Below are 17,464 nucleotides of genomic sequence, written 5' to 3'. Positions count from 1 at the left end.
GTACACATCCGAAAATAAATAAGATAAAACCTGAAGATGTTCAGTATTTCTGTGTTGTGCAGTGTAATTAAACCTGCTTGCCACACATTTTTGTCTGCTATTAACCACAGAACCACAGAGAACTAACTGTATGTAGACTTTGGGAAGGAGACCTGATGGAAAGAGTTTGAGACTCGAGGTCTCCTCAGGGAGCTCTGTGCAATTTCAGTACACATCACGGCATCTGGCACAGCATGGGAGGTCATCCAGGGGTACAGCTGTGACTTAGAGGGAACACAAATGTGAAAAACAGACACAAGGCAAGAGCTATCTCCAGAGGCCTGCTGCGGGACAGTCTCGCTACATGCGGGGTGCTCAGGTGCAGAGGAGTGCTGTGACACGCTGTGAACACCCACGGGCTCGGGGCAGCTTCTCCACTGAGCAGGGCAGGGGAAGGGCGAGGAAAGAGCTGCCATAGCAGCGTGAGGCGCAGCTGCCCCTGTCCCAGCAGTCGGAGAGCTGAGAGGGACTGTAAACCAGCCCTGCTCACCCTCAGCACCCGGACTGCAGGACTGAAGCGTCGCCACAGCAGGGCTTCCAGGTGCCAGGGCTGATCCTCCTGCTTCGAGTGCGAATGGTCTCCGATCAGGACCCACCACCGACACAGGGCTGAGTGGGCTTAGGGCAGCACTGCGCTAGCATATGTGTCTAGATGACACATTCACACAAGAGGTAATAATTGTTTCAGGACTGTCGCCTTCCCCCTTTCGTGTTTGGCTGTAGCCAGTGAATACTCTTCCTCCATGTTGTTCTGTTTGAGCAAGGTTACTTCCAGCTGAGCCCGGCGGTGAGCACGTTGTCGCGTAATCGCCCACACTTTGTCGAGTTAGTCGATCCCTGGGACTACACTCCCTGAAACCGACAACAGTGTTCGTGTCTTCACACTCTTACACAGACAAGCAGAAAGCAACCAGAGTGGTTTCTGAAAAATGCAAGAGCCTGATGAAACAAGTCTGAGGTGTGAGCCCCTCCTCCTTGGCCTCCATGCAGGCATCTGTGTGTGTTCGTCTCTCTCTAGAGTGAGAGGACATTTTATTTTCCTTTCCTGTTGCACAAACAGACACTGAAGGTTTAGTTACATAAAAAGTCTCACAAATGAAGACTGACTCACGCTCTGCGCTGTGTACGTGTTGCATGATCTCATTGCAAAATTAAATAAATATAAATAAAAAAATATTTAACCCTCTGCCGTTTTAACTGTGGCACACAGTGGCACATGGTGATCGGAGTTATATGATGCACAATCCAATGCTTTGTAGTTTGACTGATGTGTGATGAGACCCTTCTCTTACTATTGATGAGTGGAGCCCTGGTTCCGGCTCAGTGGATTGCTGAAGGGCCACTGTGGTGGCTCTTGGCTCAGGCTCTGTGCCTGTGGCTGGAAGGTTGCCGGTTCAAATCCCGCAGCTGGCAGAGGAATCCTACTCTGCTGGGCTCCTGAGCAAGGCCCTTCACCCCAACTGGCCCAGGGGCGCTGTACAATGGCTGAACCATGCGCTCTGACCCCCAGCTCCTCTCCCTGTCTGTGTGTCTCATGGAGAGCAAGCTGTGAAAAGACAAATTCCTAATGCAAGAAATTGTGTATGGCCAATAAAGTGATCTTATCTTACGTATTACAGAACTGGGTCGTCCTGTGCTGTCTGTCTCCAGATTCTGCCTGCTGCTAGAGCTCTGCAGGGCTGTGTTCACAGTCCTGTGCGCGCTGCTGCAAACGCTGCAAACCCTCATGCTTCCGAGCTCCTGCTGGCCATTGTTGTGAAGCACGTTAAGTGAAAGTGTAGCCGCGGTGAGAGAGTGCAGCTCGTCAGGGAGGTAGGCGTCCCTGCTCTGAGCACTGATTCCTGGGGAACCCGGGTTCCAAGTTTGTTTCACAGAGGGGCTGAGCCTTCTGTCGGCCTGCCCGTGCTCTGCACCTTCCAGAATAACCAGGTCTCTTTCTAGGCCTGGCTGTCTGCTTACTTATGTCTTGTTTCTGGGGCTGGGCAGTTACCCAGTTTATCAGGAGAAAGTCGATATTTCTCATCCTCACTTCCCTATTTCCTCCAGAGACTGGATAGACCGGGCAGACGTGCTCACATTGATGTTTTGTTTTTAGAAGTGAACGAAGCTGTGGTTTCACAGACGGATGACCTTTGGCATAATGCATTGCTTTTTCCTCCCTTCTTTGTCAGAGAGAAAAGGCTGTGCGTTGATGGGCCACTTGAAACTGTGACTTCAGAGTCCGGTTGGCTGGGATTTTTGATCTAGGGGCCAATTCTCTGACAAATCCCACCTGTGCAAGATGCTTCCAAAAAAATGAATGAGTTCAAGGAGGCAAGTGATCTTATTGAAAACCGAACACGTGAAAGAAGACAGTGTTCTTGAAAAGGAACCAGCAGGTCAGTATTCAACGATGACCTCTGTACCTGGGCGAAGATCTCCAGTGCCAGTGTCAGGTCATGTATCTCCATGAATGTAGCCTTGCTCATACATGCCCGATGGCCCAGGGAGCCCAGGTGCCTTCTTGGGGCTGGTCTATCCACAGACAGAGCTCGTCAGCTCGTCCTGGGCACGGACAGCAGCTGGAGGTCTGGCAGGGTGATTTAGGCATCAAGAGGGTGAGAGGAGGACAGACTGATACACATGTCCTCACAGTCTGTGCCTGTGTACTCTCTATGTGTCACTCCCTGCACATTCCTGCTTTGCTCTCTGGCCTCTCTGTTGCTTGCTGGGAGAGCCTCTGGCTCCTCCGTTACCCTGTGTTGGATAAACAGAAAGCAATAGATGGAATATGACCAAGTATGTAGCATCATAAAAAAATATTCATCCCTTTCAAATCAAGACCTTTTTTGTTATTACAAGTATCATTTTTAGTCAAAATCTGAATGCTGAACTTGAACACGGTTGCGAGTTTAAGAAGTTAAGTTGGCAAAAATGGCTAAATCTAGAATATACTGATCACATAAATCTTCTTCAAGAAAAATATTTGATATGTGGGCACTTTGTTTTGTGCAGAGTTTGACATCCTGTTTTCATGATCCCATAAATATTATAAATGAAAGATTATGGAATGTTGTTCGGAAAACTCTCTAAGAGCTTCTGTGGCTCCTCCATGTTCTGGGCCACGGATGTGTCACAGGGTTGCATGTCCACATGGCCCAAAATCTTACCTAGCATCGAGAGGTGTTCCCTGATTGCCGACCCCTGACCCCTGACCCCTGCCTCCTGACCTTTGCCTTCTGGCTGGCTCAGGCACCCATCGGCAATGAAGTCACATGCCTCCCAGCACAGATCCTGCTGCTGTGTCACCCCTCCGCAAGACACCGCGGCTTCAAAATCGAAACCCGTGGCTTTTAATTACGTTTTCATCTGAACCACATACAGAGGGCTCTGTTTGCAAAGCAGGTCACCGATTAAAAAGAAGCTGACAGATCAGTGTGCTGATAACCCCTCCAAAGAGCTCAGCGCTAACTCAGACACCAAACCACAGCACGGCAGAACTCTTCAGTTCCTGCCCCTTCACTTCTGTGTGCTGTGGTGCACAGGATATCAGTAAGGCTTCACTGGGGGACTTTAGAATAGTGAGCCTTTTTGTACCTGATCAATCAATTGAGGAGAAATTGCCATAATCATGACAGCTTGGTGAAGTACCTTGCCCCATCTGTGACCGGCAACCTCCCGGGTCCAAGTCCAGAGTCTTGACCACTCATCCGCACAGCTGTCCAGTCAACAGGATCAAGACTGCCAGCAGGCGGAGAGAGTTTCTACAACATGCTTTGGATATTCTTACTGGAGTCCTCTTACAGTGGACGAGTTGCAGGAGCTACCATGGTGAAATGTCTGCTGTTCCAAAAGTGCTTTAACCTTCTGAGTGCGACCTTGTGTTTTTGTACCATTTGACATTTTGTGGCACCTTAGTGGTGAAGAGACACCCATAGTTAGACCTCGATTGCAGACAGCCCACGTGTTTGTTTGGAAAAGGGAAGAGCCCCATCTGACTAATGCCCTGCAGCTTGGTGTTGTCAGACTCCAGTGCAGACTGTGTGGGCCCAGATAGACTGTGCTGTCTGATCGCCTCCCTCAGTGCTGCTGCTGTGTGCACTGACAGTCATTCAGGGCACCGTGTAGGTGTCTCCCAGTCTCTGAGAACCGCAGTCTGAAAGGCAGAGGAGGGGGAGAACACTGGAAGATTCTGATTCTGCACCCTGATTTCTGTCTTTGCTCTGCAAAATAAGATGCAGACGTAGGACAAACAAATCAGACATGTTGATAACGAATGTCAAGACTTCTTGAGTTTGAATTTGAGTTTGAATGCGGCTGTTTTTTTGTTGTTGTGGTTTTCTAATGTTTTTTAAATTTTAACATTTTTAAACAGCTGTAGGCAAAAAACAGACTGCAGGGCCAGTCTGCGGATGGAAATGAAGGCCTGTTAGAGCTCTGGGGGTAATCGGGGGCAAAGCAAGGCCCTGCTTACATGTCCTGGATTCTTTCTACATCTGAGCCACTGGACAGGACAGTCATTCAGTCCCGTGTGATCATTGGAGCTGCACGATGTGAACTGTGACGTGATCTGGCCTGGTGATGTGCTCTTATCTATCAAGACGCTTATCTGCTGGCTCCGAGTACATTTATATCTCTGTTATTGTGAGAATAAAGTTAGAAAGCAGTTTTACTCCATGTAAGCTGTGACAAATTCCAACAGATTTAAGCAAATCAAAATCAACAGTACACATTAGTTTGGTAGTCTGATTTTTAATTTTCAATTATTTATGTATGTGATATGAAACATCGTTTTATCTCAGCGGCCGGCGGACCGGTGCCATGAAAACTCTGTGAAGTGGCATCACAGCCTGGCATCCCCCTGGGCAGAGCTGTCGGGTCTGGTGGCAATAAGAGACCCTGCTGACCACCACTGCCATCCAGTAACAGCACAGTGCCACCACCCCAACACCCATGGGCTCTCACGTCCACAGTCCAGTGGCCTCTGAGCTTGAACTTACTACAGAAACAACAAAACAGTACGGCCCTGAGACATCAACACACCCCTCTCTTACAAAACACAAGCAAACAGGCATTTTGCTTACTTCTACACAAGCCCCAGTCTTCTTCTTCAGTGCGGACATCAGCACTGGGCACAAAGCTAGTTTGCTTGAGAGCCCTCACTAATGTGTGTCTGCAGAGGTGGTGCCCTGGGGTTTATCTGAGCAATTTTCTCTTGCAGTTCTGTGTGGTTAAAAATGCTGCTCTGTGTGGTTAGAAATTTTTATGGAAATTGTTTCCATAAGCAGGCTGCAGTCCTGTCTGATGTACAGTGTTTACAGCAGAGGGTCATAGGTCACTTGAGATTGCCATCGAAATTGTCTTTCATATTGCTCTTTACTGTAAGTCTAAACGCTATCGTTGGTGCAGTATAGCTTTCGCAGACAATAAAAGCTGTGTTTACAGGCATCACTGAAAGTAAAGTTTGTTTTGTGTCAATTCCTTCCCAAGATGGGCAGTCTTGCAGAGAGCAGGCGGCGAAAAAGACTGCAAATAGTACGTGTCTGTGTAGGGTTTTGTCTAAACCTAGTTAGCTTTCTTCATGTTGAAGAAAGAGGACAGACCACTTCATATACCCAGGTATCAGAATTTATAGTCTGTGCTGGTTTTTAAAATATTCTTACATCAAGAATGCCCTCTTACATTTTGTATTTAAATATTTGTTGTACACTTGTCCTAAACGCGATAGAAAACTTGTTCAGTTTGGCAAAATGCCCTCAGATGTACTCATGTCTCAGAGGGGAGTGGGAGAACATACTGTATATCTTTCTCTCCACTCTCAGAGGGTCTTTGTCTTTTCAAATTATTTCAAAACCCACCGAACTGTGCTGTGACTTCTTGCATTCCTAGATTAGCTTGATCCATTTCAGGCTTTTCAGAGCTACAGGTTCTTGTCTAAGACAACATTCAGTGTTGAATGTTTTTTTTGCCATGCTCTAGATCTGTTGGTATAGTAAGACACGCAGTGTTGGGCTCTTCTGTCACTGAGAAAGGTGGCTGACCCCTGTGTCGCTCTGTGTTCTGCACTGGAAAGGAAGCTACTGCTCGGAGAAGGCAGCAGAGCAGGAACCTGCCCTGAAGCAGCACCCTCACATGCTGAATCCCTGAGCAGGCCTCTAAGTGATACCCCAACACCCTGAATCCCTGAGCAGGGCTCTAAGTGATACCCCAACACCCTGAATCCCTGAGCAGGGCTCTTAGTGATACCCCAACACCCTGAATTCCTGAGCAGGGCTCTAAGTGATACCCCAAACACTCTGAATCCCTGAGCAGGGCTCTAAGTGATACCCCAACACTCTGAATCCCTGAGCAGGGCTCTAAGTGATACCCCAACACTCTGAATCCCTGAGTAGGACAGCCGATGAAGAAAATTCTGTAAACAGTGATGTGGGGAACAGAAGAGACTGGTTAGAATATGTTGTGACGGTCGGTCTGGGTCTCAGGGTCAAGAACTCTATAGTCATGTTAAGAGGAAATGCAGGGCCATGAGCGAGAGTGCTGCAGGACCGAACGGCTGTTCTCTGACACGTCCTGGACAGCCTTTTGAGGAAATGAGGAGAAGGACATGCAGAGTTGCTGTTTTCTGTCTGACTGCTCACAGACGATAGCCAGTCGTGCTGTGGAGCTGACTGCAGGGATGTGGTCAGTCACAGCCAACGCGAAACGGCTGAAACCTCCCGCCGAGACAAGTCTGTAACCTCAACAGTCTCGCTGCCCAGACCCTTCTGTTCTTATGTATTTCTCTGGTGAGGCATCTCCATCAAAACCAGTGCTTTTCCTTCCCAGTGTGATGTGCCAGCTGGGATCTGTGTCACCTTCATGGTCACTGTTTAAAATGGGGGGGTTAAAAAAAGGCACTGAAGGATAATAGTGGGGGGGGTTAGCACCTGGGGGGGCTCTACCAACACTGCAGTAGTGCGAAACTGCAGTTCTCCAAGATGGCCGTGAGCCACCTGTGCACAAGTGAGGTGCATCTCATCTGGCTCTTGGTAATGGAGACAGCATCCTCCATCAGTGCACCCTGGAAGCAGTCGGCGCTCAGGCTGGAAAGGCGGCGTACTGTAACCTCACTGGCTGTGATCATATGATCTATGGGTGGCAGGGGCTCTGTCATGGTGGGGTCTTCAGGATCTGTGATGCTGATGGTTGTTTTGTGAGCGATGAAGACATGTTCTCCACCAACACACAGTCAGTTGCAGTGCTGTGTGCACTGACGGTCAATCAGGGCACCGTGTAGGTGTCACCTAGTCTCCCAGCAGCACACAGTCTGCTTTTACAGCTCTGCTGACTTGTGTTGAACATGAACGTGTCAGCTGGCCATACTTTGTGTGAAGTTCTCATTTCCAACTAGGTGTAGATGTACGTTCGTTTAGAAGCTAATAACAGTGCTTTCAATAAAATAATTGGACCGCTCAGCAGGGCCCTGAATTGACACCCCGACATGCTGAGCAACACTATGTTGGCATGTTAACTGACCCTTGGGCTGAGTAATTAAAGGTGACACCCTGAGCTATTTTCTCCTGCAAAGACCTTACTGCAAACCTGCCAGGTGAACAGAGTTTAAGCAGTGCTGTTGGACTGTTGGTTCCTCTAAGCTTCTAACATGGAGAGCATTTCTCTAAGCACTTGCCAAAACATCTTGCATGATAAAAGCTGTGACTGCCCACTTTGTGTGTCAAAAAAGGACCTCTAATCTAGGCAGTTCCAGGACAACAGACATACCAACACACAAGCTCCAGTCTCTATCTGAGACTTCTCAAAACTTCCAATAAACACTCACAGTTTCGTTGTCCACAATTCCAAAGTCCTACAGTTGCTGGTCAGTCCTTCTCTTTCTAGGGATTCTGCTCAGAGGCTCCGCAGCGGATATCAGTCAGATTAATTTAAAATCAAATTTAACGAGCTCAATTGTCATGACCTTTGAATTCCAGTTGTGCCAAAGCAAAACTTTTACAGTTAACTTCAACATTAAATGACAGTTAATACAACCTCTGCAGTATAAATATGTTATCTGACAGTTACATACATCACATACAGTATTGTAATCTGGCATCAGGTCCGGTGACTGGGAGATGTAGCTCATTCCCCCAAGCTTACTGGGAAGAGGTGCTGACAGGACTGCCATCTTGTCTAAACCTGCTGTGCTCTTACAAAGCGCAGTATGGCAAACTGAACAACGATCAAGCGTCATGTATTGACTGAGAAACCTCCTCCATGTTAAAGTGGAACTGCAACATTGTTTTTACATTTTAGGGTTAGAAAGACTTGCATTGATGTGTGCATTTCAAACCACAATTAAAATCAAATGTACACTGTAAGTTGAAAACGTTCAATTTACATTACAATATAGATGAAATCTCCAGGTCTGTGCAACGCCATGTTCTGTGATTCAAAATGAGGCAGCAAAACCTCCATGACGTGTTGCAGCCATATTACACTGTAAACAAGCAGGCTTGCGAATACATCTCTTTTAATCCCATAGACATATTGCTCTCGACTTCAAGACGGTTTTGCCGACAAATACTGCTTGTTAACTCTGTATACAGATGATGTTGGAACATTTCTGCTGTGAAATCTCTGCTGTATAGGCTGTACTTATTCACTCGTACATCACATTACATTAGTCATGACAGTGACTAGTGAGCAGGAAGGGCTGCTTCACACTGAGATTCTCATAAACTCTTGCTCTTGCCCGTGGCCAGACCTGGGGTTCGCAACAACATGGCGACTTATAGTACGTTCACAAAGTTTATGATGATGTGCTTAATTCAGAATTTGTCAAGTTTTTCAATAATGCCAATAAATCTATTTTGTTACCGTGATTTAATTACCGGTCTGTGAAATTGGGACTGCAGCTTCCCTTTAAAAGCATGTGAGGGAGAAAGCTTACCTCCTTGTTCTGGTTTAATCTCATGCTTGTACATGGACCCGATTGCAGAATCCTCTTCATTGCAGAAATGGAAGAAGAACTGGTTTGTGCTGTACCCGGCCAGCCAGAACGGCATTGCCCGGCTCGAGTTCTTCGACTGCAGCAACGCCAACGAGAAGCTGAACACCAAGAAGCTGGACAAGAAGATCATCCGCCTGTCGGAGTGCATCAGCATCCTGCCGGCGCTGACCGAGACCTGCCCCAAGGACAACATGATGGCCTTCTGCGTGGAGACCAACGACAAGACCCATGTGTTCGCTGCTGAGAAGCAGGTCAGCACGGAGTGGGTGGACAAGATGTGCGAGATCGCCTTCCAGGTGAGTGGGACAGGGGCGAGGGGAGAGTCTTTGGGTGGAAGAGATGAACGTCTCGGGTCTCCAGTGCTCTGCTCCTCTTTAGGCCATATTCAGGGAAGCTTTATGTCTGGGTGGACAACTGTGTTTTTAACCCAAATGCTAAAACAATTTAATGCAGCTAACAAGTATCACCCAAGTCTCTTAGCAGGTTAACTGAAGAGCTTCAGCTTTGTAGCACTAGAAGTCTCTTTCTATGGGGTGGTGGGGGTCAATCTAAAACGAACGGTTTGGGTCCCAGCCCTTAGTCGCTTGATTTAACATGCTGCTGGCGGTTTGTAGTCATTGGAGGGCGGAGGAAGAAGAATATGTGTCACAGGTGCAGGGGTGTACCTCATTTGGACATCTCTACTGGAGAGCAATCAGACTAACTAATCAAGGACAACATCATAACGTGACTTAGCCGTCTCTGGGATTGCTGGCAATACTCCTGCTAAAGTACTTTCTAAAGTAAACTAGTGTCAGTGGCTTTATTTGATGTTTTTTTTATCTCTCTATTTCTGGACATTTCAAAGGCCTTCCCTATGTATGTAATTGTTCACTTTTCCAGTGGAAGGTTATGTTCCTGTTTATCTGATGTACTTAAAAACAGCTGAAAGTTGTGGGAGTTTAGAACAAGCTGCCCTGGCTTCTTTCAAGAAATGGCTGCATGAGATCCTGGGATTTCCCGGCTCCCAAGTTCTGAATGAAGTTGGAGTGGTATCCACTGAGTTGCAGGCTTTCCAGCGCTCCTATCAGATAAAAGCGAGCGAGGCTCATGCCTGTTGGTGCGCATGCTGACGTGTGTTCTGTTGGGCTGTGACAGGGGAACTGTGGGATGGAGTCGAACAGCCCGTCGGACTTACAGATGGCAGAGAACCTCATCTACTACTCCAGGGAGGAGGGTAAGCAGGGTGGTGGCCTTCAGGGGCTCAGCCAGAAAGGGCCTCCACTTTAATATAATTTAATTAATTAATTTAATTTAAATATGACATTTTAAAACAGAATAAAACAATCTTCATGAATAACCAGCAGGGTGGGGGTCTGAGAGGAATGATGGTTTATTTCATCGAACCCTCTGCACAGCAAGGAAATCGCAACATTTCTTTCGCACTTCTCTCAGTGTACTGCCAGCGTAGTGAACCTGACTGTTTGTTTTAGCTCAGTGCCAAACCCAGATCAGTCTAGTTCTGTTTCTCTGGCCTGTCTCCACTCTGGCCAGCCCTGGCCCACAGTGGCTGTGCCACTGGGCTGCGCTGTGATTTCAGTGCTGTGTCACTGTGGTTCTCCAGGAGGCACAGAGTGGTCACAGTCTCTACTTCCTTATGGTCACATGCTGGGCACACTGCTGCTGCTAAAAATAGGAACAGAGCTGGTACTCTACAGGCAGAGTACAGAGCACTACTTCCTTCCCTCTTGTTAAAATCAGTGTGTTCTAAGAAATGTTCCTATTTTAGGTGGCAGAAGTGTCTTAGCTAAATATAGGAACAAGTATTAGGTTTATTCCATGCTGAAAAAAAGAAGAAAGAGAACACAACGTTTCGGCCGTGGAGCCTTCTTCAGGTGTCTCTGTTCCTATTTTTAGCTAAATATAGTTCATCACACCCTCATTTATATTTACAGTTTCTCTTTAGTGGGATTCTTTAGTGGGAATCGTGCCCCTTCAGAATATGTTGCCACACAGCACTTTACAACTGATGAGTGTGACTACTGCATGATGAATGAATAATTGAGCTGGTGGACACAGGTATTTTATTAAATAAGATAGAATAAAGTATCACTAAAAACATATAAACAAATAACCCGTGTGCACAGAGAAAAGGAAAACTGCCTTAGGAGTAAAATCAGTCAGGGTCCAAAGGTTTTCCTTCCCTCTAGGCTACAGGAAAGAGCTCAGCAAGTTGTGAGCAGTTCCTCTCTGTAACAGGTGCAGTTGTGTGGTTTTCAGGCCAGAGTCGTGATGGCCCAGCTAGAACGACAGACACTACGTCTGTATGCCTGCTGAACTGCAAGAGATTTTCCATGAGTGACACTTAACATTACTGAATAAATGTCTGACCAACAGGCAGATACCTTGATGTTTGGCACAGTCATAGGGTGGGCTTGTAGAGGACATGACTGATTGGATCTCAGGTTGTCTGTGTCTCTTGCAGTACTGCCACGCAGTGTGGATGATGGATTTGCACGGCTTGTGCAGAGGATAGGTTGAAGTTCTCTGACACTTTCAGAGGTTCCTCAGTGTGTGCTGCAGCTGCTGGGTTTTGTCAGGGCCTACTCTTTTACACGTTTTCCTGCCCCCTTCTGTGCTGTACAGCTGATGAGATGCAGTGATGTTCCCTGTGTGGCCAAGGTTTCCATGTGAGCCGAGCTCCTCCCTGCTTGGTGAACAGGGCCTTTCTCTGCTTTGGTTTAGACATGTTTGCGGCCCCTCACCAGCTCTGTGTGCCGTGTCTCCTCACAGTGAACGAGTTCTGGGTCAGCACCCAGAGGACAGAGGCGTCGGAGCGCTGTGGGCTGCAGGGCTCGTACTGCCTGAAGGCTGACAACAACAGCCTGGTGCTGAAGGACCCCAAGACCAACAAGAGCCTGTTGATCTGGCCGTACAAGCTGCTCCGCCGATACGGCCGGGACAAGGTGAGTCCCTGGACACAGCAGGTCGAGGGCTCTGGGCTCTGGACAGCAGGCCGAGGGCTCTAGGCTCTGGACACAGCAGGTTCTGGGCTCTGGACAGCAGGTTGAGGGCTCTGGGCTCTGGACACAGCAGGTTGAGGGCTCTGGACACAGCAGGTTCTGGGCTCTGGGCTCTGGACACAGCAGGTTCTGGGCTCTGGACACAGCAGGTTGAGGGCTCTGGATACAGCAGGTTGAGGGCACTGGGCTCTGGACCCAGCAGGTTCTGGGCTCTGGACTCTGGACACAGCGAGTTGAAGGCTCTGCAGAGTCCCTGCCTATACAGGGAGTGCAGGATGTGTTGCTTGTCAGAATAATTAATCAGCATATCAACCACTTAGCAGCCTCCAATAATGAGGTGTAAGGATTACGAACATTCTGCAGCTTAAGTTTAAGAATAACAGACCAATGTTTAATGTCACAGAATGAGAAAAAAAGGAAGTGATATAGTATTTCCTCTCTTTAATAGATAAAAATAAATTCAGGCAAGGAGAAGTGTTCCGGAGAACTATACTTTTCAGTTTGACTTGACAGAGATGATGAGGACACGGAGCATGATGGCATTGGTAATATAGAAACTCTGAGAGGTTTTTCCATCTTTTCTGTGGGGGCTAATGCAGGCATACGCTTCAGCTCAAGTCTAGGTACCTCTTTTAGCTCCATGGTGACCATAAACCTGCATGTGCAGCTTCTTGCACCAGTATGCACAGCCCTCCGGCGATGTCTCATTGTGCTGAATTACAGTGAATATTTTAAATGAAAACACGAATGCTCAAAGTAAGCCCTTTTCTGGATAAAATATGTGATATACGTGTCAACACAGTTGAAGTCGCTGGTTTGCTGCAGTCGACCCCTGCATCTGCTTATCTTCTCCAGGACACTTGAAGACCATTGGTGTGTGAATTTGAACATCTCACTTCATCTCCTTTGCTAAAGTTAGCGGGTCCCCTTATCGGGTGGTAAAAGCATTTCCATTGACATGTGACCGTTATGGTGCATGTGCTTGTTGTTTGAGCACGCAGTATCTGGGTGTGCTCGGATGTGGATGTGACACTTGTTTCCAGCCTGTGTGGGTTTCCTGCAGTCAGTAGCAGGCCCTTGTACTTTCCACTGCCGTACAGCTGCGAGAGAGGATGTGGTGAAGAGGGAGCACAGGGCCCTGTGACGTCAGGCCAGCCTGTGCCGACGAGCTGACAGTCGCTGACCCCCACTCCGCACGCCTGGCCCTCGGTCTCTGCCCCAGGGACAGCGAAGCACGAGAGCAGTTACAAAGGAGCAGGCTTTCAGCCCGTGGGGATCGTTAAGTAGGTAGTACTTCATTGACAAGAGGATCTCATCCAGCCACCACATGGAAGAAGTCAGGGTATCAGCGTGGAAGCTTGTTCTCAGATTTAAATGCATTTCCACTAAGTTTCAGTGTTCATCCTCAAGAATAACACTGGATTGACTTTGCGAATTCCTTTGAGGATGTTTAATACTAGGTCTCATATTCTTCTCTGTTCAAGACTAAAAATGTTCAGTGCTTTCAGCCTGTCAGTGTAGCTCATTCCCTTAAGCCCTGGGATGTACCTGTTTGCTCTTGCTGGACTGATTCCAGGGCAGCCATATCTTTTAGATAAAAATATTTTGGGATTAGTCCAGGATCTACAGCTGCCCCTGTGCTCAGTCTGCTATGTCCAGGCTTTCCAGGAAAGTATCCATGAATACCACACTGAATACAAAGTTCCAAAGTTAGTAACAATCAATCGATCGATCAAGGTTTATCAATGCACGAACAGTACCGCATAGAGCGGTGTTGTCAGCAATTAAATGCTTTTATCCGGCAGCTGGTTATGAAGGATAGAAGAGCAGAAGGACAGAGGTATATAGGGATTAGGATAAGATTACGATACAATAAATTATACAATTGCTATTTACAATACAATTTACAGATTGTGCGAAAGTAACACAAGGATAGGAGGTACTTAGCGCTCTTCGTATGTGTCCTGAGAGTGCACATGACAGGAGGGCGCCGGTGCACCTGTCAGTTCAAGCAACAGTGACCAGCAGTGGTGTTGCCATCTAGACCTCACTCCAGAGCCTCATGGGAGCCCTGCGCTGTCCCCGTGCTTGTCCTCGGAGAGCTGACGCGATGTCCCCAGTGTGTGTCCGCGGCGGAGCTGACGCGGTGTCCCCATGTGTGTCCGCGGCGGAGCTGACACGCTGTCCCCACTGTGTGTCCTCGGTGAGCTGACACGCTGTCCCCACTGTGTGTCCTCGGTGAGCTGACACGCTGTCCCCACTGTGTGTCCTCGGTGAGCTGACACGCTGTCCCCACTGTGTCCGCGGCGGAGCTGACGCACTGTCCCCAATGTGTGTCCATGGTGGAGCTGACACGCTTTTCCCACGCGTGTCCTAGGAGAGCTGACAAGCTGTCCCCGCCCGTGTCCTCAGTGAGCTGACGCGCTGTCCCCACTGTGTCTTTGGCAGGTGATGTTCTCCTTTGAGGCTGGGCGCCGCTGCGAGTCCGGGCCGGGCAACTTCACCTTCGAGACCAAGCAGGGCAACGACATCTTCCAGATCGTAGAGGCGGCCATCCGGGAGCAGAAGGCGCAAGCGGAGGAGAAGCACCAGAGCTGCCCGTCGCTGGACTCTGACAGCCCGGCCATGCAGCAGATCTGCAGCGCCATTGCGGAGGCCTGCCGGGGGGGTACCCCTCAGCTCCTTGAGCCCGAGAGCGACTCGGGCGGCAGCAAGCCCAGCTCCGCCGATGGCGTCTTTGGCAAGAGGGAGGGTCGGCCCCCAGAGGAGGGCAAGACGCTGAAGACCCGCAGCCTTCCAGACCCCCCTGGCCTGGCCAGCAAGTCCCCTGCCTCCGTCACGCCCCCCCGCTCCCCGCTGTCCCGCGGCCCCAAGAGCGCCGCCCTGCTGGAGGACCAGTGCAGCCTGTACTCGGAGCCCATGGACTCCGTGCGGCTGCCTCTGCCCGCGGCCGAGGCTCTGTACTCGGACCCGGTGGACAGCATCAAGCCGCCCACCCCCTGCCCCCGCGTCCGCGCCACCGTGGAGGAGGGGCCGCCCAGGCCGGGGAAGACGGAGCCGCTGTACTCCGACATCTACGACCGGGTGAGCTTCGACCTGGCCCAGCGCGCCGGCGGGATCAGCCTGGACGGCCGGCCCCGGAACGGGGGGGGGCGGGCAGCCGGGGGCAGGGAGGAGCACATCTACGACGAGCCGGAGGGCCGAGCCCCCCACAGCGCGGTGCTGTATGACGAGGCCCGGCTGGAGGCCAACGCCTGGAGGAAGCAGGGCCTGGAGGAGCTCACGGGGCACGAGATCCCCTACAACCCGCACATGGACGATTACTCCGTGCCCACCTTTGGCAAGCAGCCCCCCCCCCGCAGCAAGGGGCCCAAGCCTCTCCCGGCCCCCAAGCCCAGCAAGGTGGCCCTGCCTCGGGAACTGCGGAAAGAGCCCGTGCCGCTGCCGCAGGCCAAGGGCGCCGCCAACCTCAACAACAACAACAGCAGCAGAGACAGGGACCTGTACAGCCAGGTCATGAAACACAAGCCTCCCAGCAGCGTCTGCCCTGTGGACTCGGCCCTGGGCTCGCCTGACATTATCTACGATAACCTAGGGGAAATTTAGACCCCCCCTTCCTCCTCGCTCAAGGAAGACTCGCCCCTCTGAACCTCCTCCTGTAGGGACCCCCACAACGGGGATGTGCAGGCGGGGGGCTGGCAAAGCACCTGTCCATAGGGTGACCGTTGGGCTCATTGCATTACTAGTACCCAAATGATCCGATTATCCCATCCAGATTACCTGAAATAAACCAGGGTTTGACAACACGGTTGGGTTGCTTGATTCCTACAAGCTGCGCCCCTGGAAGTGAGAAAGTATGGTCTCTACGAATCTACGTAATGGCAGAATATGTCGATGAATGTGTGCAGCGGTGAGTGGGCCCTGCGTACAGCATGCTGAGGCTGCACTCCAGCCCCCCCCGCAGACGCACAGCACCCCCGCGCCTCAGGGCAGCGCAGTGACGCACGGCAGCCCATCCCTCCAGCAGGACTGGAACTTGGACAGCGTCCTGGAAACTCGCCCTCGCCGTCTTTTCTTTCTCCAGGACCAGCATGAGCTGCTTTGATTTTGACCGTTTTCTTTCCTTTTTTCCTGAGTGATTAAACATTCTGATTAAAAAAAAAAACTTACAAGTCTTGTTAACTGCACCGCAGGTTCATACTTCTGTTGGGGACTACAGACAGGATTGATGCATGATGGCGAGACTGAGCTTGCTGGAGGGCTGTTGCCCTTGACGCAGTCTCTGGCCTGACGTTGGATTGTCTCATTTACGGGAAGCCCTTAGCCCAGCAGGTTTTACTGTACCACAAGGTGTTGTGAAACCATCAGAAACCATCACCAGCATGGTTACAACACTAACAAGCACTGAGGGCAGTAGCTCCTAGCCTTGTTCCATGCCGCATAAAAGTGCTCCTTTTTGAGCTAACAATAGGCTTTTCTGGGCAAACATTAACTCTTTTCCACAGCACAGCTTTAGACAACCTTGAATCATCTGGTGCACAAGACAAGGGATCCCAGACCTGACATGTCTGCTTCTGTGCAGAACAAGAAAATCATGCAGCATCTGAAAGCTAGAGGACAGCACAAGACCCCTGGCATGTTTACAGCTGCCCAGATAATCTGGGGCCCTGAATTACATTTTAATTTATTTTTTTAAATAAACCCAATGACTGTCAATTAACTCAATAAAATAAATATTTTTGACAAAATAATAAATGCAAATTGCTCCTGTGCAAGTTATGCAAGTGAATTTAATCAAAGCTGGATTTTAAATCATGTTTGGGAAAAAAATTGTAATTTTTTTTCTGGATCCAGTCTCTCATTTGCAGCTGTAGACCATCTGTTTAGCTGAGAATACATGACAGAGAAGGTGTTTGTCCTGTTGTTTGGCCGTCTTCGCAAACTGGTTTTCTTAGATCGTTGCTTTAGACTTTCAATGCCAAATTGAAAGACTTGGCATGTGGACTAACCTGAGCCAGTTAGTCCTGTCGGGAAGAACAACCTGATCCATCCTGTGCTTTGAGAGGGCAGGCTTTGGAACGTACAGTAAGCTGCGGGCTGCTTTGCTTTTACAGGTAAAACTGTGATCACTGACTGGTTGGAAAGTTGAAATAATAAAGAGAAAAGTGAGGAGATATTTCCCTTGTTCTGTCATTTATAATTGTACCAGTTCCCTGATCAAGTGCTGTTGATGTAAGTAATACGATGTGAGTTTTGAGATTAGCCTGTGAAAGCACGGAAGACCTGAGTAGCTTTTGATATTTTTGCAGTACTATGTTACTATTCCTGTTACCCTGCAGAAAATTGCTAGAAATGAAAGTGCCACTAGCTAGGCTTCACTGAATTAATGATGTGTTCATATGCAAAGAATGATGTTTAGCACCAGTAATGACCTTTCATGTATTCAGAAGCCATT

The 17,464-nt window shown here is 49.1% G+C and overlaps 1 protein-coding gene across 2 annotated transcripts in view; it reads left to right on the top strand.

The window, feature by feature from the left end:
• dok1b (docking protein 1b) overlaps positions 1-17,185 on the top strand; it is a 28,788-nt gene extending 11,603 nt beyond the window's left edge. Inside the window, exons 2-5 of one of the 2 annotated variants that reach the window (XM_088638832.1) lie at positions 8,996-9,303; positions 10,145-10,223; positions 11,780-11,952; positions 14,458-17,185. In XM_088638832.1, coding sequence (XP_088494958.1) covers positions 9,199-9,303; positions 10,145-10,223; positions 11,780-11,952; positions 14,458-15,615 — 1,515 coding nt within the window. In that variant the 5' untranslated portion in view covers positions 8,996-9,198 and the 3' untranslated portion in view covers positions 15,616-17,185. The remainder of the gene's footprint in view (positions 1-8,995; positions 9,304-10,144; positions 10,224-11,779; positions 11,953-14,457) is intronic. The other variant, XM_088638822.1, reaches the window with a different exon arrangement.
• The last annotated feature ends 279 nt before the right edge of the window (positions 17,186-17,464 follow it).

The sequence above is a fragment of the Lepisosteus platostomus genome, chromosome 1, assembly GCF_059453375.1.
Source record: "Lepisosteus platostomus isolate fLepPlt1 chromosome 1, fLepPlt1.hap1, whole genome shotgun sequence".
Classification (NCBI taxonomy): domain Eukaryota; kingdom Metazoa; phylum Chordata; class Actinopteri; order Semionotiformes; family Lepisosteidae; genus Lepisosteus; species Lepisosteus platostomus.
This window is presented reverse-complemented; position numbering and strand designations above follow the sequence as displayed.